The 25780-nt window shown below is 37.7% G+C and overlaps 2 protein-coding genes across 16 annotated transcripts; one reads left to right on the top strand and one right to left on the bottom strand.

The window, feature by feature from the left end:
- Positions 1-108: 108 nt before the first annotated feature.
- LOC108610656 (uncharacterized) lies at positions 109-13591 on the top strand. Of its 11 annotated transcripts, none has more exons than XM_089464041.1 (16): positions 109-635; positions 799-1273; positions 3193-3407; positions 3470-3540; positions 4909-5111; positions 5444-5634; positions 5691-6642; positions 6711-6923; positions 6986-7364; positions 9044-10763; positions 10849-10951; positions 11013-11183; positions 11250-11714; positions 11806-12321; positions 12383-12610; positions 12677-13591. In XM_089464041.1, the coding sequence occupies exons 3-16, from the start codon at positions 3226-3228 to the stop codon at positions 12980-12982; spliced, it is 5700 nt and encodes a 1899-aa protein (XP_089320167.1). In that variant the 5' UTR covers positions 109-635; positions 799-1273; positions 3193-3225; the 3' UTR covers positions 12983-13591. The 11 variants fall into 11 exon arrangements, with proteins under 11 accessions (XP_089320167.1, XP_017858364.1, XP_089320175.1 ...); XM_018002875.2 differs by lacking the exon at positions 6986-7364 and adding an exon at positions 8567-8657 and having other exon boundaries at positions 109-1273; positions 4927-5111; positions 9047-10763; positions 12677-12916; positions 12983-13591; XM_089464049.1 differs by having other exon boundaries at positions 109-1273; positions 4927-5111; positions 12677-12916; positions 12983-13591.
- Positions 12640-25670, bottom strand: Hrb27C (Heterogeneous nuclear ribonucleoprotein at 27C). Of its 5 annotated transcripts, none has more exons than XM_089464056.1 (4): positions 25479-25670; positions 22719-23507; positions 21448-22273; positions 12640-18516 (listed from the first exon to the last, which is right to left on the bottom strand). In XM_089464056.1, exons 2-3 carry the CDS (start codon positions 23211-23213, stop codon positions 21497-21499), a joined length of 1272 nt encoding a protein of 423 aa, XP_089320182.1. In that variant the 5' UTR covers positions 23214-23507; positions 25479-25670; the 3' UTR covers positions 12640-18516; positions 21448-21496. The 5 variants fall into 5 exon arrangements, with proteins under 5 accessions (XP_089320182.1, XP_089320183.1, XP_017858374.1 ...); XM_089464057.1 differs by having other exon boundaries at positions 12640-18513; XM_018002885.2 differs by having other exon boundaries at positions 12640-22273.
- Between the last annotated feature and the right edge of the window lie 110 nt (positions 25671-25780).

Genomic DNA, 25780 nt, shown 5'->3' with positions numbered 1-25780 from the left:
AAAGTAGATTTATGGAAGTAGGCTTGCTTCTTCATATACATTACATACTCAATAATCTCAAATATTTTGTACTTTAATGAAAGATTTATAAGATTATATTATTAATTAAATCTTGTAAATACGAATTATGTTTCTTAATATTTATTTAAGGAACTATTGAAGGAACAATATTTCAGAGAACCCAAATAGTCTGTTTTTATTTTATGAACGAATATACATACATATATATATAATTGAAGTTATCAATATTAAAAGTCTTAACCATTTCTAAAAATTATGAACAGGGAATCCTGCGTCACTTAATGTTTTTGTACGCGCAACTCAAAAATAAGAGAGAGAGAGAAAGAGAGAGGAACCCAGAGAGAGTGGGAATAGATGGATATAGGTAGCATCTGTTGCATTCTCTGCGGCTAGTTTGAGCTTTTTGAATTGATTTAAATTTAGTTTCTCGTCGATTTTCAAAACGTTCACAACGTAAGATCTACAGACAAACGCGTCGGCCCGGAAAACGGCTTAGCCTGTGCAATTGGTGGGAAAGAGATGCAACGAGCTCTATAAGTATATTTCGAGTGCTCAAGCGATCGATGTTATATCAAAAAAGAAAAAAGAAAATAAAGATCCCACAGCATATGTATGTATGTATATATAGCTGCACATATGTATGTATATGTGTGCGACTCAAGTGAAAATTCCAAATTGAATAAGTTTCGTTCGCCGTGAAAATTCGATAAGGGAAAATCGAACATTGGAAATTTTGTAAATTGAAAAGTAAACAAATCATTTCTATAATATTCATAGATATGTTTTGAAAGACGGTTTCGCATTTGAAATCTTTCTGAATGGGATATATGTGGAGAGTGCGCTGCCATTTACGAAAAATTCTGTGCTATTTATAAAACAGAGCTAATTTTTCGGCCGTAAATTTTCGATAAAGTGAATATATCAAAAAATAAACTTAAAACAAGCAAAACGTCAAACAAAATATTGAAATTTTCAAAAGAAAATAAAGAAAAGCTGTACAAATTTGAAATCTGCAAGTGAATTCAATTTAAAATTAGATTAACCTTAAGATGCAATTTCAAAGCAGTTAAAGAGTTTCGCCGCCTTCCATAAAAAAATCAAATTTCTTGCGGTTACGCAATTCAACATTTGGTAAATGAAAAGTTTCGCACGATTCGCGTACGATCAGGAGCAAATGCAGCGGCAGCTATAGCTGTGGCCCCATTCCCAACTTGCCCAGCTTCAAATTCATCTAAATGCGGAATCTTCTTGTGTGAGTTCTAAATTTGCAATTCGCTACACATATCAACATAGATATAGTATTTATATATATATATAATCATCTATATACATGGATGAAAAATGTTGATAATTATTTTTAACGTGCTAGGGATTTGCAATGTTGTAGCCCTCCCTAGGCAAGAGTACGTTGCCAAGGTAAGAGACAAGCTCACGCAGCTTTCCAAAAACTCTTACATTCTCTCTGTTCTCCCTCGATCTCTTGAGTGAGCTAAATTTATCACTCGTTTATACATAGCCTCATCTTTTAGCTCTTTTATTTTAATTACCCAAAAAACATGCGCAAACTTGCAATTTCTGTCTGCGCGTTGCCCACCTGTAAAACGATCATAAATTCTCTTTATAGCTATCGCTCACTCTCTTCACTCTCTTTCTCTCTCAATTGCTCTCTCTCTCTCTCTACATATATGTAGAGGACAGTGTAAGCATTTGTTATTGTTTATATTTACAAATAAACTGATGTTTGTCTATATAAACAATGAAGCAAGTTTTTTCTTATTATGCTCGCTCATGAAGCAAAGAGGGAATATTCGTTTTGCTCAATATAGAAAATCGAAGTTGAATTTGGAATTTAGAATACATACAAAAATAATGTGATTGGAGTCGAATATAAGCTGGAATCTATGCAGTAATCCCTTTAGAGCCTTAGGGCTCTATTGTATTGTAATGCTCAACAGAAAAATCAGAGCGTGAGATTCGAAGATTAATTTTTGTTCTATTAACGGAAATAAAGCCGCCGGTTACACCCGACTATAATAGTCTTAATTAGTTCCATTTGGATTATTCAGTCTTTACGTGTTTCGGATATTTCAAATCAAGTAGCTCGTAAATTTCTTACCTAAATGTTAATGATATTTTCTTGAACCATAAAACTTTCGTCGAAAGGCAAATTGGAATCATTGTTATTGGTTTAAATTGATTTCTATTTAGTTAATATCTGCAGATTCTTTTTGTATTAAATAAGTTTAGGGAGCGTAGGTGGGATATATGATATTTATGGTATACTTTATAAACTAAATTTTCATAAAAACTTTAAATAGAACCATTGTTCAATATTCATAAATTATTATTATTATAATTATTATTATTATTTTTTTTTTATTTTTATGCTCTCAAATGTATTATATAAAAAATTCAATTATTTCGGATTGCCAGGCAGACTGATTCAAGGTTTATTGATCTATGTCAACATTAAAAATAAGAAAAAGTTTCAGAGCATTTGCAGAGCAAAAGACAAAAGAAATTTTCTGTAGATCGGTTGATTGCGTTACAGAACTACGGAACAAGTAATAGACAGACGAACGAATGTGCGAACGAACATCTCTCTTTGCCATCAGATTTAGAACATTTTGTACAACATTCTTCAGCTTGCTTGGATCAATGCCAAAATTCCAATGAAAGCATTTAAATTTAGTTGATGCCCTGCATATGATAGTGTCCACTGCAGATATAAAATGCATTAACTACCAGCCGCTCCAGCAAGCAGGTGAGAAAATATGACGTATTTGGATGACGTACAAAGAAAATTAGAGATAATATTATTTCAACTCTTTGTTTCACGTTTTTAAATCAAATCAATTGCGGATATATATTATAGTGATATAAACCTTGTGCATCAATAATCTTAAGTATTTATGTTCTTGTAAACTATAACAGAAACGTAATATGCTGTTCGGCATATATAAAAATAGAAAATTCTTGCCGGTATTTTTATCTCCTATTGATCATGGATAGTATAACAGTTTTACAGTACTACACTGGTATAACTATTTACTTAAGAACTATTTTAACGAAAAAGTTCCCGAACACCAGTATCTAAATTATCAGTATATACACTTGCTGAAATATACATATAAAGCACTGCAAATCGATTATCTTCCATCTATTCGACAGAAAAGGCGAAGCTGACAATTTATATAGACACAGATGCATCATCTGTACCCATCGCTGAAAGGCGATCAGCTCTGCCCGCTCGGGTTTCATCCCCAGACACGTTATCCAACCAGATGTAAGCGCTGCTTTCGCGACTACAAGGAACATGGAGCCCGACGAGGAGGCGACGAGGTGGCCGCATCCTCGCCGAATCTGTCGGACGCGCAGAGTTCACGGTAAACAATAGATATCGATTACTTATCGATCAGCCATGATCATCAATATTATTCTTCCACAGGCCGTCATCGCGCACATGGACGTCGACACAGAACTTAACCAGCGCAAATTCAAGCAACAGCAATGATATAGGTATGAATGATGGGATATATTAAAGTTGAAATAGAAAGAAACGTTAAGTTTCTCTTGAAATGAATTACATATTCACAGAGTTCTTAGCGGAAATAACTCTAATTAAAATATATTAACTTTAACTCTTAACAATGACTAAAGTGCATTGTTTCTATCAAATAATTATACGAAGCATAACATAATTATACTATTAAAATCTTAAAATGTTAAATGTTAAATGTTTAATCACAGTTTTTTATGTAATTTTGAAATATTTTATACTAAATTATTTTACATTTTTATGTTATTCAAAGAAAGTTTTCAATATTGTTTTGTAGCTGTAGCAAAAGTTTATGATCATCACGTAAATTGTTATTTTGAAACATATATTGATTTTTAATATAGTATCAACATTAATATTTAAAGCACATAACATTCCATATGAACTCAAAAGTAGTTTAGAAAGATTTATACAAAAAGAACGGGTTGAGTTTTGTAAACATTCAATTGTTATGTGCTGAATTTTTAAATTTTTATTTTTTTTTTATTGAGATATTTTGTATATCTCTCAATAATTTACGCACATTGTATGAAACTAGTAATACTTTTTAAATTTTTCTAGCAACTGCTTGTTGGCCTAGATATACGAACACTCCAGACATTGTAGAGCTAAGTTTACCCAGCAGAATATATTGAAATATTGAAATAAGAATAGTAGTTAATTGAAATATAGCTATAGTTTGTTATAGACTGAGACCTCTCTCAAGATGATTGAGAGATTTCTGATTGCTGCATTCTGAAATGTCTTCAAAAAAAAACTTAAGGTAGATTTCTTAAACAAAAATTAACTTATTTTATTTTTTCTATAAGATTAAATATTTATCCGATTTCATTCTACATGTTCATTTTAGATACAGAGTTATTTAGCTTCATAATATTCTTTTTCGATATGTCTGCAAGGGTATATAGATTTCGGTGCTCCGAAGTTAACTGTTATTCGTTTCCTGTTTCTCTCTATGTATCTCTCTTTCTATTTTCACAACTTTTTAACTGAACTCTTGCACCAACTGTACTTTATTGTGTGCTCGTATCACTTTCTCTCTCTCTCTCTCTCTCTCTCTTGATCAACACTAATCTGCATAACGTTTGTTAACACTACTTTGTACTCACATCGTATACTGGCTGTGCTGTTGCGCTGATGTAAAACACTTTTACCGCACCTGTGTTACGTAACAAATAACGGCACAATTTGGTTGGCCACCGCTCATCAAATACAATAAACTGTGACTGTGAACGTGACTGTGATTGCATATTGTGACCCAACACAATGATGTCCAATCCGCTGCTTGCCTTTGCATTCGCTGCACTTGACGCTTTTACTCAACCCAGTTGTACACTTCAATGTAGAGCTAAAGAAACGTCCGCAGTCCTGGGCCTCCACGCCGGACATCGATGAGTCGCAGGATGAGGGACAACGCCAGAGCTCGTCCTCGGCGGCGGCAGCTCGTTCCGCCACCGATCACAATGTAGCTGTCACCCTGAAGCTACCAGTTCCTCCGCGCCGACACACAACTGCCTTGGACATGGCTGAGGTAAGCGCTGCGATGCAAGACTGAAATTTCATTAATGTTTGCTTTGCATCAAATCATAATTCGAATAGTGTTATCAGTCAGTCAGTCAATCAATCAGGATTCGAAGTAATTTATCCTTTACTCAGTTCGAATAGATTTATGAGGCATTAATCAATTACATTTTTGGACTATGGCTAAAATATCAATCAGTCAATCAGTACAGCCCATCAATCAATCTATAAATCATTCAGATTTTATTTTCGACTATCAATCATCGATCACTCGTTCAGTCTTCTAGAATTACTATACTCGATCAATCCATCACTCAAACACCGTCCCTTCCACTCGAACAGGTGGAGCAGAGTCTCACGCAAGGCCGTGCCACAGCCTCCCCCAGTAAAACTTCAAGTATTCCAGATGAGCTAGTCATCCTATCGACCGACAGTCTTGCCGAGCGTGTGCGCAAAATGAACTTGCTCAAGAAGCAGCGCAGTCTCAACTCAAGGGAATCCAGCCGGGAACGCTCTGTGCCGCGTCGAGATGAGTGAGTTAAAGCATCCGTTCAGTATCCATATTCCAATTAACCCAACTGCATTACAGAGAAAGCGAGTCTACAGCGCCACCGCCGGATCGCCCGGAACGGAGCAAATCCGGCACATCGCTCAACCAGCAGACGGAACTCAAGCGCGCCTCCCTGCCGCCAAAAAAGGTTCCAGTCGTCAGCACGGCCACAGCAGCTGCCACTACTGCATCAGCGACCTCAACCCTGAAATCCGCCACATCAACCACGTCATCGAGTCACACAGAGACCAAGGTCTCAGCCTCCAGCTCTAGCTCCAGCAGCAGCCTGAGCAGCACACGGCGCAAGGAAACGGAGATCAGCAATGGCAAGGAGACTAGCAAAAGACAAACTGTGCCGACTGCAGCCACGCCCACAACGGCCAGCACGCTGAAGGAGCAGATGGCGGCGCTGCGTGCCGATCTGGAGGCCATGAAGGCGCGAGCGGAGCGCGCGGAGCGTGAGAAGAGCGACATATTACTGAGGCGGCTGGCCTCCATGGACACCGCCTCAAATCGCACAGCTGCCTCGGAGGCGCTGAATCTGCAACAGAAGCTGAACGAAATGAAGGAGCAGCTGGACCGCGTGACGGAGGACAAGCGCAAACTGAACCTGCGCATGAAGGAGCTGGAGAGCAAGGACAACCAGTCGGAGCTGAGGCGGAAACTGCAGGCGGCTGAGCAGATATGCGAGGAACTCATGGAGGAGAACCAATCGGCCAAGAGAGAAATCCTCAACTTGCAGGCCGAAATGGACGAGGTGCAGGACACGTTCCGCGACGACGAGGTCAAGGCGAAAACCAATCTGCAAAAGGATCTTGAGAAGGCAGTCAAAAACTGTCGCATCCTTAGCTTTAAGCTGAAGAAGAGTGAGCGCAAAATCGAGACGCTTGAGCTGGAGAGGCAGAGCTCCTACAACGCCGAGCTGAGCGCCAAGATCAAGAAGCTGGAAGAGGAGCTGCGTTTCTCCAACGAGCTAACGCGGAAGCTACAGGTGCGTATGTCAGGTGAACCTACTCTCCTCCAGTCGACTCACCCACTCCTGTTTCCACTCCCTTGCAGGCAGAGGCCGAGGAGCTGCGCAATCCGGGCAAGAAGAAGACACCCATGCTGGGCGTGCTGGGCAAGTCGACGTCGGCGGATGCTAAGATTACGCGCGAGTCTCTGACTCGGGGCGGCTCACAGGAGGATCCGCAGCACTTGCAACGTGAGCTGCAGGACTCCATTGAGCGCGAGACGGATCTCAAGGATCAGCTGAAATTTGCCGAGGAAGAGGTGAGTCCGCATACCAAATCGCACCGAACTCAGATTAATCACTTGCTAACCTCAACGTGAAGCGACGTCAACTCAAAGCTAGGGCCTCCAGGCAACGGGCTCAAGTGAATCGTGGCAGCCAAACGGGTGACATGCTGGCCATTCCTTTAGGTTTTCCGCGCTCCACCCAAACAGCGCCCATAGCTCAAACTGAAGCTGGCTGCAATACGTCGGCCATGCCCGAAACTCTGGCCATGCACACACAAACCGACCAGGTCACCTCCTCCGACATAGCCACACAGACCACTGTCGAGCTGAGCACTAGAAATCTTTCCGTTGACCGTGAATCCTCACCGTTTGCATCGCTATTTGCGCCCAGCACTTCGACCAGGGTTGTCAATTCCACCTCTTTGCTCTTTCCCAGCGCCATGTCTCATGTGCTCTTGGCTGGCGCCAGCGCAGGTACCTAGTACAGATCCTGTCCACTCAGAACTCACCAGCAATGACCACAGCAGTGTAAACTATAAATACTATGACAGATGAAAGCTCCACAAATGCCATATAGGGAAGAAGGGGGAAAAATAGACAGTGCAGTTGAATACCATTATCATTGTCAATTATAGAAATATCCTTATAATCATTTATATTTTTCATGATTTTTTCGATAGATATATCATTATAACATATTTCATCACACATAATTGTCATCATTATTATTACCAGTATCACTATTTGTCTGGCTATCATTTCATATATACATACAAATTAAAGTTTTCACTCTCCCTATCAACATCATTCTCGTTACCTTCATCTTCATCATCATCATCTTCTTTACTGTCATTTGCTCGGTAAATTTTTGAAATGCTCATCAGCCGAATCATTGCAATATACAATATAAAGACATATTTTTTAAAATACACAAAATATTAGGCTGTATTATTGTTATTATCCTTATCAGTAGTCATATTTTTATCCATATCACTTTTCATATTTGGTAGTTGCCAGCATCTTCATTATCTTCATCATTATAACTTAATCTCTCCAATCTATTTGATGACCACCTTAATTTTCAGTATTCTAATTTTTTGTAAATCATTATATTTATTATACAAAAAAAAGCTATTTAGAAAATACTGTTAAAAATATATCACTCTTACCTTTGGTCTTTGCTGGTTAGGATCTGTCCACGCGTTTATGTAGTGCAGTTGAATTTCCTGTTTCACTCTGTTTTAATTTCGTATAACTGCGTTTTAATACACTTGCACAGATTATTTGGACATTCTTGCGAAAGCTAAAAACAAATGTTTTTGTTTCATTTTTACATATTAAATATCATGTTCCTTTGTCTGTCTGTTTCCTTATGATACCATTTGAATTGAAATCCATGTACATATACTTAAATTATTCCCATTTATAGCATAGTATAAGCCATTATAGTCTGCAAGGGTATTCAAGCTTCGACCAGCCGAAGAAATCTCTCTTTCTGTTTTCATATTTCCACGTAATGCTAACCCAGTAGATAGAGTCTTTTATCATTGGTAACTCGATAGCTCGATAACTCGATATCAGGGCAGAGTTTTTATCCTCGAATACGAAATGATTTTAATTGAATTAATCAAGAGTTTCTCATACATAAATCAAATGTTGTGTTTTATACATTTCAGGCTGAACATTTGAGGAAAAAGGTGACTCGTTTCGAGGATGAAAATGAGTCTTTGATGATGCAGTTGAAAAAAATGGCAACGCGCTCAAGAAGTACGATTAAAATTTGCTCACAAATTTATATATCTATAATACTCACATAGCTATTTCTGACAATTTACTAATAAAAAGAAATTTCAAATTAAAAAAAAAAAAAAAACGATTTAACTGATCTGGAGACTGTTTGACTAATTGAAGTCTTTTAAATCGTTTCTCATGATGATATATTATATATCTCTCTAACATCTAGATTCTATCGAACTAACGATATTTCTCATGCGCTTTCTAATAAATGAACTCAACAAATAATTTGCCATTTTTTGCGGCTGCTCATAAAATGTGACTAATCAATGTAATCCCAGCCTGGCATGCGACTAGTTGATACTCTGATTGTTTACTGAAATTTCTAATAACCTTTTCTCGGCTTACCCAATGTAAAGCAGCTCGCAAATTGAGTCCTGCGCCTCATCCGCATCGCTTGGCGCCCGAGGTGCACGCCGACCGGGACGAAGGCATTTCGGATGAGGATGACCCCGCCGAGCTGCGCATATTGCTCGAGCTGAACGAGCAGGAGGCATCCATATTGCGCCTCAAGGTCGAGGATCTGGAGAAGGAGAATGCCGAGTCGAAGAAATATGTGCGCGAGCTGCAGGCGAAGCTGCGCCAGGATAGCACCAATGGCAGCAAGTCTTCGCTGCTCAGTTTCGGCAGCTCGTCCAGCGCCGCTGAGAAGAAGCTCAAGGCACTCAACGATGAGCTCGTCCAGTTGCGCAAGACTCTGCAGGAGAAGGAGCAAAGCGTGGAGACCATGCGAGCTCAGCTGGCCAAGCTGACAACGCTGGAGACCGAGAACGAGAAGTTGAGCAAAGAGAACAAACGCCTGCAGCTGCAGTCGCTGCGCAGGGCGAGCTCCGTGGAGAAGAATGCCGAAGCGGAGCTGCCCAAGCTCAAGGAGACACTGGCTCAGGTGCAAAAAGAGCGCGACGAACTGACCGCCAGGGTGAAGCGGATGCAAGTAGAGGCCGAGGGCAAGCTGCCGCCGCGTACGCCCAAGCGTGTCAATGATCTGACGCCCAAGAGTCATCTGAAGAAATGGGTGGAGGAGCTAGAGGATGAGATCAGTGAAATGCGCGTTCAGCTGGGCAGCAGTGGCGCCAGCCAACTGAAGACGTTGCAGCTGAGCAAGGAGTCTCTGGAGGAAGAGCTGCAGAAGTGCAAGCAGAAGCTGACGCTGGCTGAGGGCGACTTGCAGCGCCTGAAGCAGCTCAATGGCACCAGCAGCAAGACCAAGGAGCTGGAGCAGAAGCTCAAGGCCAGCGAGGAGGAGTCTAAGAAGCTCAACACCAAGCTCAAGGACTTGGAGGATAAGTTGAAGAAGCAGGAGAGTCAGCTGAAGCAGACCGAGGCGAGCAAATCCACGCTCGAGGCACAAAACAAGAAGGAAAAGGAGAAATCATCGAGTCTGGAGAAGGATCTAGAGAAGCAGCTCAAAGACCGTGAAAAGCTCGAGGCCAAGATCAGCCAACTAGACGGGGAGCTGCTCAGTGCCAAAAAGGCAGCGGAGAAAACTAAAGCCTCGCTCGAGAAGGACATCAAGGACCTGAAGACAAAGTCCAGCAAATCGGACAGCAAACAGGTGCAGGAGCTCAAGAAGCAGCTGGAGGAGAGTCAAGCGCAGCTCAGCAGTGAACAGAAGCGCTACGAGGAGCTGAACACCCACTGGGAGAAGCTCTCCGAGGAAACCATACTCATGCGCGCCCAGCTAACGACGGAGAAACAGAGTCTGCAGTCTGAGCTGACTGCGGCCAAATATAAACTGGCTGACATGGACACCATTCGGATTGAGCGCACGGACATGGCGCGCAAGCTGAACGAGGCGCAGAAAAAGATCCAGGAGCTGGAGGTGAAGACCCTCAAGACGAGCAACAGCGGCGACCACGAGCGCTCGATGCTGAAGAACAAGCTGGCCGAGAAGGAGCACGAGTACGAGCGGCTGCGGCGCGAGAACGAAATGAACATCGATCTGGTATTCCAGCTTCGCAAGGATAACGACGATCTGACCAGCAAGCTGAACGACTTCAATCGCATCGAGCAGGCGCAGTCCTCACTCAACGGACACGGCGCCAGACGTGAGGCGGAGATTAAGGAGCTGAAGGAAAGGTGAGCACTAAAGTAGGGTAGATCCCTCTACAGAGGATCGCAACACCCACCCCCACCCCCACCCACTTTTACTTATTTATTGTAGACTACAAGCCTCCGAGCTGCAGCTGAAGTCCGAAGTGGCCTCGACGCGTCTGCGCTACGAGCAGCAGGTGAAGAATCTCAGCGGCGAGCTCACAGCTATGCAGGTAAGCAATGGGATCCTGAAGCATCTCCTGATCGTATACTGATGCTCTGATTGCCTGGCAGCGTCAATGTGAACGCTTCAAGAAAGACAGAGACGCATTCAAGCAGATGCTCGAGCTGGCGCAGAAGAAGATTGGCGACCTGAAGGCCAACAATACGGGACGGCAGAGTCGCAGCTCGATGCACAGCAGCGACGACGACGACAAAAGCAAGATTGCCTACCTGGAGCAACAGGTGAGATCCGATTCGAGCTGTGTCAAAGAAGAGAAATATACAACAATAAAAAACGTACCTCTGCAGATTGGTCACCTGGAGGATCAGTTGGTCGAGGCGCGTCTGGAGGCCAGCAAGGTGAAGACGGAGCTTGTCTCGGAGCGCAGCGCCAATGAGATCAAAATATCTGAAATGCAATCCAAGCTGAACGAATTCGAGGAGGAACGTGTCATTGGCTCGGGCAGCACCAAGTTGCCCGGCATGAAGACCAAACTGGAGCTGTCCTGGCAGAAGGAGCGCGAGGATCAGCAACGTCTGCTCCAGGAGACATCGACGTTGGCGCGCGACCTGCGCCAAACACTCTTCGAGGTGGAGCGCGAACGGGACAAGGAACGTCTCGAAGCCAAGCGCAAGCTGGAGCAAACCAAGCGCGCAACCGAGGAGGAAATGGAGGAGGGCCGCAAGAAGATTGCCGAACTGCAATGCGATCTCTTAGAGCTGCGCGATGTGCACGCTAAGCTGCGCACCTCCAATGAGAAATTGCGTCGTGAGGTGAGAATAAACCAAAGTCATAAATATACAAAATTATAAAAGCTTTTCCTCCTCACTCTCTTCCTCTTGATCCCTCCCTCTTCCTCTCTAGCGTGAGCGCTATGAAAAGGAGCTGATTAAGCGTCGGATGGAACAGGATGGCGGTGAGCGCAAAGTTGGTGCCCTGCTGCAGACCGTAGATGAGCTGGTGAAGATCGCACCAGATCTCAAGATAGTCGGGGGCTCAGCCGGACGTAGTGCGTCCTATGCAACGGACAACAAACTGCGCCCGGAGCAGGCAGATGTGCGACGCAGCCGTAGTCCGTCGCCAACGCTGAGCAGCGCCCAGATCGCCAATGTGCTGGCCCGTTTGGCAGAGGCCTCTGAGGAGCTGCGCAAGTTCCAGCGCATCAGTGAGGACGAGCAGGAGCGCAGCCGCATGCGCCGTGGCAATCTGCGTCGCGCTGCCTCGCAGGAGAACGATCCGCACGGCAGCACCAGCTCGGTGGCAAGTGCGGCGGGCTCTCAGCGCGGCGGCGGCAGCGGACGTCTGTCCCGCAACTCCAGCAACAATGGCAGCCTGATACGCAAGAGCCTATCGCTGGACCACTCCATACAGCGCGATCAGGTAAGAACTTACAAAAGGAGTATAGGGAAGGATAATTATAGACGACTCCGTGTACTCTCAGAATATTTGGCGTCAGGACGATGGCAGCGTATCATCCATGCAATCCATTGACTCGGAGCTGGGCGGCTTGGTGCGTGACTCCAGCTTGGACTCACGCCTCGACTCTCGCCTGTCCGGCGGCTCCACCCAAAGCGACATACCACGCGGCCCGCGCAAGAAAAAGAAGGGCATCATGGGCAAGCTACGCAGTCTGACCAAAAGCAGCCGCAACTCCGAGAGTGAAGTATCGGTGGGTGTCCGAAAGAAAACAAGTTGATCTCGAAACTTAATCAGAATACCTTTTATTTGCTTTCAGATTCAGGGATCTGATTCAGACATAAGCGTAGCAAGCGATATGAGGTCCAGCAAAAAGGATTTGCGGGGTCGCCTGTCGGGCATGTTCAAGCGTTCCGGCTCCAATTCACGCAGCGAGAGCATCGAGCGCGCCAGCTCGGAGCAGAGACCAGTTGCCGTCACTGTCGTTGGCCATCCGGATGGACCACATCCACGTGATCCACCGCCGGCCAATTCGCTAACGCCCAAGCCCATCCGTTCGGCAAGTTTGAAAGCAGCTCCAACTGCATTTTTGGAGTCACTAATTTCTATAATTTCTTGCTTATAGATAAAGCCGCCGACGGGCACGCCCACCACACCGATCACGAGACGGCGCCAAGCCAAGTAGCCAATCCAGGATTTAAGATTCATCAGCTAGTTAGTTAACCCGCATAGTCCATGGCTCCCAATGAATGTCACACTGGAACTGGAGCTTCATAACTTTCATGACTTATTTATTTAGCTTGCAAATGTCCTTCAATTATATTATTTTCATTGTTTTCAATTTAAAATCAAAAGCAACATCTCCAAAAAAAAAAAAAAAAAAAAAAAACCCTTGGAACTTTTTTCTTTTACCATATCATCGTTAAAAATTTGGAAATATTTAAGATCTCATATGATAAAATAAGCACGCAAAGCTTGATATAAAGATTGTTAAGTGTGTTCCCAAAGTAACGGTTCCATCCGGCGGTGCTTTCTCGACGCCTGCAAGGAAAAATATTGTAGCGCTACCGATCACAAATGACGGTAGTTCCAGCATTTTCCGCCTGAGACTTTCGGTTTTTTTTTGTTTTTTGTTTTTTTTTTTTTTTGTTTTTGTTTTTTAAAGAAACATTTGAAAGTTTTTGAATTTTGAGGTATACGACGAAGTCAAGTGTGTACAGAAATTTTGTAGAAGCCCGCTTATGAAAAACTTTGTGTTGTGAACTAAATCATTTCGAATCTAAATATAAGTTTTGTTGACGTGTAAGCTTCGATCTGTCGAGCTTCGACCGTTAGAAAAAGCCTCAGAACGACGGCTTTTCACATAAATATAAATTTTATAATTTTAATATGTTATATAGACTGATATTAGTTTCAAATAAAGTAAACACATTCTATTTTCGTGAAGTGCTAAAATTTAATTTTTTGCTAGCTAGCTCTATAAAAATAGAACTTTCCTAGAGCAATCGAATATTCTCAATACTATCCTCTAAAGAAATTCAAAAAACTAGAGAATAGAGATTCTCAGTAATAGTCTGTGTATATATAGAGCCAATAAATAATGCTGAAATGCAGTTGAAATAAAAAGAGTGAGTGACATTTATTCTATTTACTTGCAATTTATGTATATATTCAAAGTATTTTTTTTTTCTTAAAACTTTTTTTTTACAAACTACATTTAAATTTAAACATAATGAAATTTTTTAATTCATTTCGTGTATTGTAGTAATTGTTTTTTTTTTTTTTCATTTAAATATATTAAACAATTTAAATTTAAAAACTTGAATTGCCAGACCAAGAAATAAACGAATATACAATAAATTAAATACAATAAATTATACTTTATACTCTATATAGCGCTTTTTTGCATTTCTTTAATATTTATATATATTTAATTATATATAAATATACTTTTTTATAAACAAACTTTGTAAATAATATTCAACTTTGCATTTGTTGTTAATTTAAGTATGTGGCTTGCCTAGATTTTTGTATACTATACTACAGGTATAGTATTTTATATAGTTTTTTTTTTTTTTTTTTTTTTTTTTTTTTTGATAACAAATATTAATTGGGATCTTTTTTTCGCAAGAAATCAAATGTTGAAGATAAGCAACTTATTGTGGGTGGTACTTGTTTTCTATGCAATATTTTGATAATAATATATATATTTATATGAAAGAGAGACGTATGTAGGGGGTACGTTGCTATATTTATTAGTATGGTATTTTTGTTTTATTTTTATTTATTTTTTTTTTAGCTTCTGAATATTGTTTAAGTATGTCAGTTACATTTATACATTTATTCCCATCTGTGTATTTTTTAACGTATTCTGCTTGCATTTGCTTTGAATTTTGTTCGCTTCGTATGTTAGTTGTGTTCCATTTATACAATTATGTAACTTTTGGTTGTATATTTTATATGTATTCTGCTTAAGTTTTCTTTGCGTTTCTCTAATTATTTTTTATATTCATTTAAAATTTTGCTTTTATAAATTATTATTATTTGTTTGTTGTTGTGTTTATTAACAATGTTTTCTTTTTTGACAGATTTTTGTTCATTTACTTTTTTGTTTTTTGATATTACTTAGGCACTGTGTTCGTATTACATTAAAAAATTAATTAAAAATTTAAATTTAGGTATGTATAAATACATTGTAAAAAATTTCATTAAGTTTACCGTAAACTAAAACCTTGCAAATCTAACTCTGTCTCTGTCTTTTTCGCACTATATGTATGTATGTAATTTCCATTGTAGTTTATGTTTCCTTAGCTTTTTTACTTTTTCGTTTCGCTTTTTTTCGTATTTTTAATATTTTTCCTTGTTTATGTTTTTTTTTTTTTTTTTGTTTTTCTATGTATGTATGTAACTTGTCTGTTTCATTACAGGTTCGGTTCCTAATTTGTTATCTCTAAAAAGTACAAGTAGAAAAGTCTAGAAAAAGTAAATAAGATAAACTAAAAAAAAAATACATTTCATATAGTATGTATGTATAGCTTTTCTCTATAAGTGTATGAGTGTATGTGTGGGTGATACGTAAAATCTTGTAAGTTTAACTAAATACATATTGTTTGTATTATTAAAGCCCAGCAGCTAAACCGGAATGATCAAACACTCTTCACACATCTGGCAACACTTAAATGTCTAAAAATACCGTTACAACTGCTTTACATGCTATAACTATATGTATGTATGTAAGTGTGTAACTGTTCAGTTTACAGCTACAGTTACAGCTAAAAGTATTCGCTTAGCCTGCCTTACATTTGTCGTAATTAACGCTTAGTTATCATAAATAAAAACAGTTATATATGTATTTTTAGTACCTAAAAAACTTTTAGTCGCGCCTTTAGCCATACATTATACATACACAGTTAACAAAAATTAGTGTAGATGTGTGTGTGTGTGTGGATGTAGGTATAGGTATATGTATGTGGCTGTGTGTATTTCTAATGCAAAGTGAACAAAAAGTTCTTTAAAAAAAAGAACTCGAATATTTTGACAAAGCGAAATGCATTTATAGCATATATAAATCTATATATATAAATCTATATATGTATATATATAGAATAGAATAAACAGTAAAACAAAAATTATTCAAAAAAAAATTGGAAAATTCTTCTGTTGCTGTTGTCTCTGCTCTTTTTCCTTAGACGAACTTATATAGGTAGCCTATTCATCTGAGATTTCTTAGATTTCATCGTTTGTTCTTTTTTCTTTTTTTTTTTTTTTTTTTGTTTTTTCTTTTTCTTGTATTACGAGTTAAGAGTTATTTTAGTTTAAGCTTTACTTTCATCTTATTCTCTGCTTCATTTGTTGCATTTGTTAACAGTCTCAATTTTTGGTTTTATTTTGCATATTTTTTTCTCATTTTTTTCTGGTTTTTCTCATGTCTATTATTATTTTTAAACTACATACAAATTACGGTTGTTTACTGTTTCATTTTTTGTTTGTTTTCGGCTTATTTCTTTAAATTAATTTTTATACCATATATAGATATACACATACATACCTCATGAAAAAATTGAAATCCACAGTGAAAAATCAAAACGAATTGAAATGCGAGTCTATGTAAGAAATAATTTTCACAGTATAACAATCTTCAAAACGACTTATATGCATCATATATTATATCATATCATATAACACGCCTCGAAATCAATTCGAGAACAAAGTATATGCACACACACACAGTCAGCGCTTAAGATCTGAATCTGCTACCAAGTTTTGAGTGGTTGTGCTGTTTCTTCATGTTCATCTTTAATTCTAACATCAATCTCTGCCTGTCAATATCATTACTATTATAATTATTATTATTATTATTGTGTATTTTTGTCTATAAATTTAGTCATTACAAAAGGTGTCTTAGGTGGAATCGTTTTTGTCTTAGGAATTTAGCTTAGATAACTGCTATATCTTTTTTCGCACTCTTATTTCAAATCATTCTAGTTTATCAAGAAGAAAATTTGTTTCGGGTAGAAAAGAATAAAACGAATATTTAATCTTACTTTCATTTAGCTTAACTATTATTATGAAATACCAGTCGAGAATTATAAACCCAAACTATAACCATACCTATTCAACGGACTTTACATTGGATATTCTAAGTTTACATATTTATTCTTGTTTTCTATTTCTCAGATTTTGCAGTTTCTTCTTTCTTTTTATATAAGTTCTTGCAGCTTTTGCATTTTGGCGCATTGTTCTTAAGTTGTTTACTTTTTGCTTAATTTTTAGATCTCTTTTCATTATCAAATCTAAAAATCGACGAATTTGAAGCAGAGGTTTGTTATATATTATATATTGTATAACAAATCTTAAAAGACAACTCGAGAACCCAAAACAGAAATCAATAATAAAAGAAAAAGCAAATATTTAGATCAATTTTTACTGTGTACTGTACTGTGCCTATATTCCACAATCTGTAAACACAAAGAAAACGAAAATAATATAGATACATATATATATATATATGCCATACAGATATATATCTGTATATATTTCCGATTCACTAATATATAGAAATGAAATAAAAAACCAAAACCAAATACACGAAATGAAAACACAAAAACGAATTTAAAAAAAAAAACAAACAGTTTCAAATATTATATGCGTTTACACATATATATAGTCCTTGATTCTTATGTACGGACATATGCTACACCTTTATTAAATCTAAGCTTCATTTTTCTTTTGATCATTTACTGAAGTGAATTTTTGCTTCTTTTGTATGGTATATCTTCATAGTTTGTTTGTTTTTTTTTTTTTTCATTTTTGTTTTTTTTTTTTTTTTAGTACAATATTTAGATTTATTTTTTACTGTTAAATTGATATATTTACGCATATATTTATGTATATAGTAATATATATGTATATATATAATTGTATATAGTAGTTGTAATTACGTTTAGATGCATATATATGTAGTTCATTTATTGGGTTTTTATTTAAAAATTTTTGTTTTTAACTTTAAATCATAAATCGTACGGATTAAAAAGAAATTGTTTTACAATTAACAGTCAGTGTTTTTTTTTTTTTTGTTTTTTAATAATTTTTTACATTTTCCATAACTTTAAACCTTGCTTTAACTATTTATGTATATGTATTTCCTTGAATTAGTTATTAATTTTACCATTACTTATTTCAAATTGTTAAACATCACTTTTAGATTTTTTTTTTCTTTAACTGTTTCTGTATGAAAAAAAAGTGGCTTGGTAATAAACAAAAGATATTTGTAGATATATATGTAGATGTAAGTATGCAATGATCATTACTCAGAATAATAATAATGTTTTGCTTATAAAATTACATCAGGTGTTTTCTCTTAACTGCATTTGACCAACACATTTCGTTTACTTCATTCGCAATTGTTAATATTAGTTGTAGTTGTTTGTGTTCGTTTCTTTTTTTTTTACTCAATTATGTGTGCATATTCATAAATATACACACACATGCACGCGGGTATGCATGCATGCCTAACGGTTTTAAATGTCTAGGTTAAGCCTGATACGTTGTTGTTGTTGCTGTTGTACAGCAGCTTTTGCTGCCGTTATTCATTGTGTTAGTTAGTGCTACTGTTTCTCTTGTTCTTGCTCTTGACGTAGCTGCTGTTGTCGCTGCCTGCTGGAAAAAATACAGAAATTACAAAGAATTACAAGCGGAAAGGAAATGAAACGAACTTCTGTTCCTCAACTGTGAACAAATCTTCAACAACGCCACACGTGCGTCCCGCTTGCCAAGCGCCGATCTTTTTCGTTTCTATCATTTGTTTTTTTGATTTTTCTTTCTTTTACATACAACATACAATTAGACATGTACACACACACAAAAACACACACACATACATAGACAACCATTCTCGCCGAGACTTACACACGTACGAACGGCAGCGCAGCGCATTTGCTGCAATTTAATTTAAACATTAAAGGAAAACAAAAGCAATTTTTTTGTTGGTTTTTTTTTTTTTTCAAAATTTTCAAACGTTTTTCATACGTTCCATTTTACTTTGTTGTTCTCTTTTCTTTTTTCTCATTTTTTTTTTTTAGATTTAGTTTTAACTTTTACTGTGTAGTTTTTGCATTGTTTACGTTAGTTTACTTTGTTAAAGATTGTTTTAAGTGTATAATTATATAAAAAATTTAAGCATATGTTTATATGTATATTTGTAATTTAAACGAAATTAAATTAGGATTTTATGATTGTAGGATTGGCTTGCTAAATAGATTTGTAAAAATTAGACGAAAAAAAACACACTATGCAATAAATCACCGAAAAATAAAGTAAGGTATATATGTATGTGGTATGTAGTATGTATGTATGCGGTAATATGTATGCATTGTATTGTATATTGTAATTGTAAAATGTTCGCGTAATCAACAAATTAAAAATTACGTTTTGTAGTTTGTAATAGCAAAGAAAAATTACTTCATATTTGTATATATGTATATATGTAAGTATAAATGTATCTATTAGAGTAAATAAGCATATACATATATATAAATATATATATATGTACGTAAGGTTTTTGTAATATGTAATAATATATTGTAAAATCGCAATTATTTAAAAATTAGTTTACTTTTTGTTGTTTTTGTTTACATAACATATTCAAATGATCATGTTTGTATGTTAAGAGTAAATAATATATATAAAGTAATTAAAGAAATATATATATATTTATATATAAATGTATGTATATAATCAATAAAATATGCAATTCTCATGTTCTCCTTCGCGCGTGTGTGTGTTTTTGTATATATACGTCTGAATGTGTGTACGTGTGTGTGGGTTGCAGTTTGCAGAGTGCACACACACACACACACATATATTTATATATACACGTGCTAATTGTGTTGTCTGCTTGGCAAACGATGAAAATTTAAAAAAATGTGCAACGCAACTCTAAGCATCGTTTTTCTCTTTCTCTCACTTTATCTATTTTCTCTTATGACTTTTGTTTACTATGCTGCTTCTTTAACTGTAGTTTAAATTTATGTTTATAAACTTATATACATATATATAGATGTATATTAGTATGTATATAGTTTTTTCTTTTATTCTTTTTCCGTTTTTTTTTTTGTTTGTTTTGTTTTTGTTTTATGTTTAGAGCGTTTTGTATTGTTTTTCTTTTATAGCTTTTAGTATTAGTGAATCATGCTCTTGCTGCTGTTATTAGCGGTTCTCTCAATCCGTTTTTCTTTAACTAAATAATAATTCCAACACTATATAATTCTAGTTTCAAGTTCAACTTTCGCTTACATGCAAACGACATACGACATACGCTTATTAATTAGGTTTTCTTTATATATGTAGTTTAACTTTTAGCTAGTTGTGTTTACTTTACTTTTAAATGGTAGATTTATAAATTTTGTAACGTGTTTTTCTTCCTTTTCTTGCTGTTGCTCTCTCTCTCTCTCTCTCTTGTTGTTGCTGTTGCTGTTCAGCGCCCGAATTCGTCCGAAACACATATGCCACGCCTCCGCCCACGCTCGCAATAAGCCACAGCAGACGCATTGGCTAAGGCAAGCAGCTCTGCTGTCCATACTCTTAACTGTTTGTATATAGATAAATTGTTTATGTTTTTCCTGTATAAGCCTTACAATTGTTGTTTTTCCTACTGCTACGCCTTGTCGCCAAATTGCTTGCATGTTTGCTTCAAGCTAGGGGCGTGGCATATGGGCCTGATGCGCTTTGCTTTTTCATTTACTTCGCTTTTTTTTTGTTTTTTGTTTTTTTTTTGTTTTTTTTTTTTTTTTTTTGCCAACTAGTCAATTTAAATGTACAATTTCGAATTTGTATTTACTAATTTTAGTAGTTAAGGGGATGTGTTTTGTTTTTATGTATAATTTCTTATAATTCCTTTTCTTTCTTCTTTTAATATTAAGTTTCTTTTCTTGGTTTTCCGTACACTTTTCTCTTGTGTCTCTAATTGGCTAATCTTTATACTTTTATATTTTCACAATTCTATCATTATTATTATTAATTTCGTGTTTTTGTTTTCAATATGCATGTATTTGTAATTTTAGTTGGATTGTTATTGTTAATAGGGAGGGACAGGAATCAGTGCATATATATATATACGACTGTCAAGAAGGGGCGGGGGAACGCATGAAAAATGTTTTTTTTTTTTTTTTTTTTTGTTGCTCTGAATTGAGTTGAGTGCGTTTTGTTTGTTTGTTGTTGCCTATGAATTTTTACATACTCATTGCTATAAAATATATACATATATATTTATATTTATACGTATGTATATGTACATGTATATAATATACACATACATTTACATACACATACATATATATTTATATATATATTATATATAAATCTATGTACCTGGCTTGTTTTTTGCTAGGGATTTTGCTTTCAAGCTGATTTTTGTGTTGTTTGTGTGTGTGTTAAATTATGTTTTTAAATTATTTGTTGTGTACACAGGAGTTACATTAATTAATTTCAACAACTGATCTCAAATAAAAATTATCTTTTAAAAATATGAAACGAACAGACGACGCTTTAGCTTACAATTACCACCATCTTTTTGTCATCTTCATCATTCACCTCTTGGGGGCCGCAGGATGACACGAGACAACACGCGAGCGCTGGCTCCTTAAACGGCCTGCGATGCGGCGTACGGTGGCTGTGTAGAGCTGTCATTGCCGTACGCTGATCGCGGACCGGCGCCGTAGTTGGATGCGCCCTCCTGCTTAACATAATTGCTATAATCGTAATCGTAGCCGGAGCCAGAGCCATAGCCGCCATAATCGTACTCGGATCCAGACTTGGAGGCCGAGTTGCCGGGTCCAGTGCGCGGCATGCCGCCCACGGGCCCAGTGGTCGATGGTCCGCCCGCTCCCCATGTCTGGGCACGCGAGTACATGTCCGTGCCGGCGCTGGCGCCAGCACCTGGTGCGCCTGTTGGCCCAGCCGAGTTGGGTGGCATATTCCAGCTACTCCAGCTGCCGCCTCCCGATGGTCCCGACGGTGCTCCAGTCGAAGTCGAGTTGTACATGTCATAGCCGCCGTATCCTTGGGTCTGCTGAGGTCCAGCATAGTTCGACCATTGCGGTGGTGGTCCCTGGGGGCCGGGTGGTGCTCCCCAACCCTGATAAGAACCCGGGCCGCTATTGCCATAGCCATAGCCCTGCTGCTGCGGCGAAGTACCCCAGCCTTGATAACCGGGCATCATGTTGGGCGCACCAATCGGCATGTTCAATGGTGGGCCACCCATCTGACCGTTCTGGCCTTGCATCATGTTAATGGGCGCATGATGTGGTCCCCAGTGGCTGCACTCGTTGCCCAACTTGCCATAGGCACCACCCACAGCGCTGTTGTTCGAGTTCTGTCCACCGGAACCATCGCGTGGCTCAGCTTTCTTAATCTCCACCTGCAAAACACAATCATATTTAGACCAAAATTTTTGACAAAATGACAGTTAAAGCCTTAGTATATTACGCTCTACATAATTTATAACTATGTTCTTTATACAAATTGTCACCATTGTCATGCTATTTTATTTACATTTCTTCTTTATCAGAATAAGTTTATAAAACAGTTGCCAGTCTGTTTTTTCATTCAACTTCAATGTTCTTAGATGTCATATACTTGTAATGTGATCACGATATCAGTTTTCTGTTAGTAATTTAGACTTAAACCTTTCAAAATCATATTTAAAAATTACATTTTTTGTTATATTCCTATATTTAATATACATACGTAATGAATACACAACTGGCATCATTAATATCGTCGCTACTATTTGCTATAACCCTTCTACCGATATAGGAAAATCTTATCCTTGAATTATATGTATACAATTTACAAATACGCACCTGCTTGCCATTCAGATTGATGTAACGCTCGTTGGTAACATGCTCCACGGAGGCCTCCTCTTCGAAAGATAAGAAACCAAATCCACGTGATTTCTTCTTCTCCTGATCGTACATGATGACCACCTCGGTGACCTTGCCATAGCGGCCAAAGAACGTGCGCAGATCGGTCTCCGTCACGTTCGATGGCAAACCGCCAAGGAACACCTTGTAGCCGCCACCCTTCTTCGGCTTCTGCAGCGTACGAGGATTGCACGGCTTCGGATCAATCGTGCGTCCATCGAGTGTATGCGGTCCACTTTGAAGAACATGATTAACATTTCCGGGATCGGCGAAGGTAACAAAGCCAAATCCACGCGATCTGCCACTCTCATTGTTCTTCATAACGACACAATCGATAATATCGCCAAAGCGACAGAAGTAACGAGACAGATTCTCCTGCGTTGTCTCCCAGGACAGGCCGCCAACAAATAATTTGCCCCTCTCGTCTTCTTCCATGATGTTGTTTTGATGATTGTGAGCTATTGCGCCGGGTAGATTTTCAATAATTGACGTAATTTTGCTGCTGTTTATGTTGCACTTGTGGACTTGAAAATGTTGCCGGGTGTCCGTTTGTGTTTTGTCGCTTGTTGTTGCTCTTGTATACACTTTGAATTTTACACTAGTTGCTGTTGTTGTTGTTGCTTGTGTTTTTTGGGATTGGTTTTAGTTGCCAAAGTTTATATATATATTTTTTATATGTTTATTATTCAAAATAATTAAACAAAAGCCACGACGTTTACACGTAACTTTCTAATTATTATCAACGATGCGATGTCCATGTGTCGGTATATGTTGTTTTGTGTAAAGAAAAAAATGCAAATCAGATCAGTAAAACAAATACCAACAGTTAAAAGTAAATCTTAACTAACTCTGGCCACATTGGACGAGAGAACGGATGACAGCAATAAAACAAACACACACATAGCCATGGAAGAATTAACACATACATTAGTACCATATGTATGTACAGAAATCAGCTAAAATAGGCACAAATTATTATGAAAGGCAGGTAAAGAGCAGAAGCGCTGCGGAAAGCAACCGGCCGGTACTCATACATACTTGAACACACATACATTTAAGTATGAATACATACATATACATATAAATGTATACTCTATTCTCTTGCCGTCTAACTGCTTTTTGTACACGTTCACAACTTGTTCGGCGTTTGCAACGCTCCGCTTGCTCTTATGTGGTTTTAAAGCACGCTGGTCATTGATTGCCGTTTTGTCTTTTTACACACTGCTACTAGCATTTTCTCTTCTTTTTTAACGTTTTCTTTTTGCTGTGTAACACCATGCGCTAACGTAGAGTTATCGTTGCAATGTCCCAGCTACAGCCACAGCGTCATTCATTTTACATTCACACACACCTACGTCCATCACACACACACATACGCACCACAAGTGCCTATCGAATAGTTGTGAGAACAACGAACTTTTTTCTGAAGGTAAAAATGGTGAAAACAGAATGACGGACAGAAGGGCAAGCATAAAGCAAAGTGCCGGCTCCCCACATTTGCGCGCCATTTATTCTATATTGCCACACGATTTGTTTGGCGAAAAAAAAAGGACCATACTATAATAAATTAATAAAATGATGTCGTTATTTAGAAGAAAACACTCACGATATTAGTTTAAAAGTCAACAAAGTGTGCAGAAACAATTTATACAGTGTTTGCGAGACTGTAGCTACATGCGTACTTTTGGTATGAAAAAGAAATATTTTGAAAACCATGTGGCAACGCCGTGTGCGATGTGAAAGCGAATGTAAAATGAAAGGAAAGATACAAAAAGCAATGCCCTCAAAATATACATATGAACAAATATATATGTACATACACTATACGCACGACTTAAAATAAAATAAAACCATTTAAAATGTACGCTGTTACGCGTCAATGATGCTTAATTACAAGAACTCAAAACAAACGCAATGAATTGCATGAAGTCCGAGAAATTCACCACGAGCAGTAGCAGCAGCGGTAGCGGCGCGGCGGCAGTAAAAAAAAAGAAAAAAAAAAAAAAACAAAATGGAAGACTTGTCGGTGACGACAAAAATGCTTCAACAAAGAAATCTGCAGAACTGATTCGAAAAGACACAAATGCGAGCAAAATGAAACTATGCCAGATGAACTACTTTTTCTTCTTACATTTAATACTTTTGCAAATTAGAAGCATTCATTCTACCGGCGCATATCACTCAAAATTTACACAATATTCAACATTTCCAGAGTTCGGATAAATTAGTGCGGTTTCTTACTACGCAATTTTAAAATTTCGCATGATTTTTGTATTTTGCACCGCAATCTTTTATACATACATACGCAATTACGCTTACAAGCGCACACGTGTCGATGTGTAAGTATTGTACTAATGTGTGTGTATGCGAATGGCCGTTGTGTCTTGTGTGTGTTAGTGTGCTGTTATACATAGCATTTTTCGTATGTATAAAAATATGAAATTTTCCACTATATTAGGAAAATGGGAGCTAAAAATTAGTTTGTAGCACACAAACAAAAAACAATATTAATGATGAACACAAATCGCTTTTATAATTATATCGGCGTCATAATTACAAACACCAAATCTATATATGTATACACCAGGCAGCTGCTGCTGTCGCACATTTAATTTTGGAAAGGAAGGCATAGGCTTCGTTTTTTATAAAGCACTAAATTCGTTATGTAAAATTTATATTTGTGTTGTTGTTCATGCTTACCGTTTGTGCCAAGTGTTCGTCTGTGGTTTTTTAAAGATTTCGCACTGCAAATTCACTAAATTTAAGTGTTTTTTCCTTAAAAAACTAGCTTATAAATAATTGTATGATTTGATGCATACGATATATAACCTAACTTATGATAGAAAACTCGCCACCGCCACGTTTAATGGTGGTAGCCATTCACAATTCACCGCAAGTCTCTTGCAATCGGCAACTCACGGTTGCATTATATATTTATCAATCTAAGCGTCAGGGGTGCAACTTCATATTGATTTTCAAAACTCAAACAATATTTATTTAAT

This window comes from Drosophila arizonae, chromosome 3 (genome assembly GCF_054131065.1).
Source record: "Drosophila arizonae isolate 15081-1271.41 chromosome 3, UAZ_ARI_1.0, whole genome shotgun sequence".
Classification (NCBI taxonomy): domain Eukaryota; kingdom Metazoa; phylum Arthropoda; class Insecta; order Diptera; family Drosophilidae; genus Drosophila; species Drosophila arizonae.
Note: the sequence above shows the minus strand (reverse complement) of the source record. Positions and strands in the feature narration are given on the sequence as shown.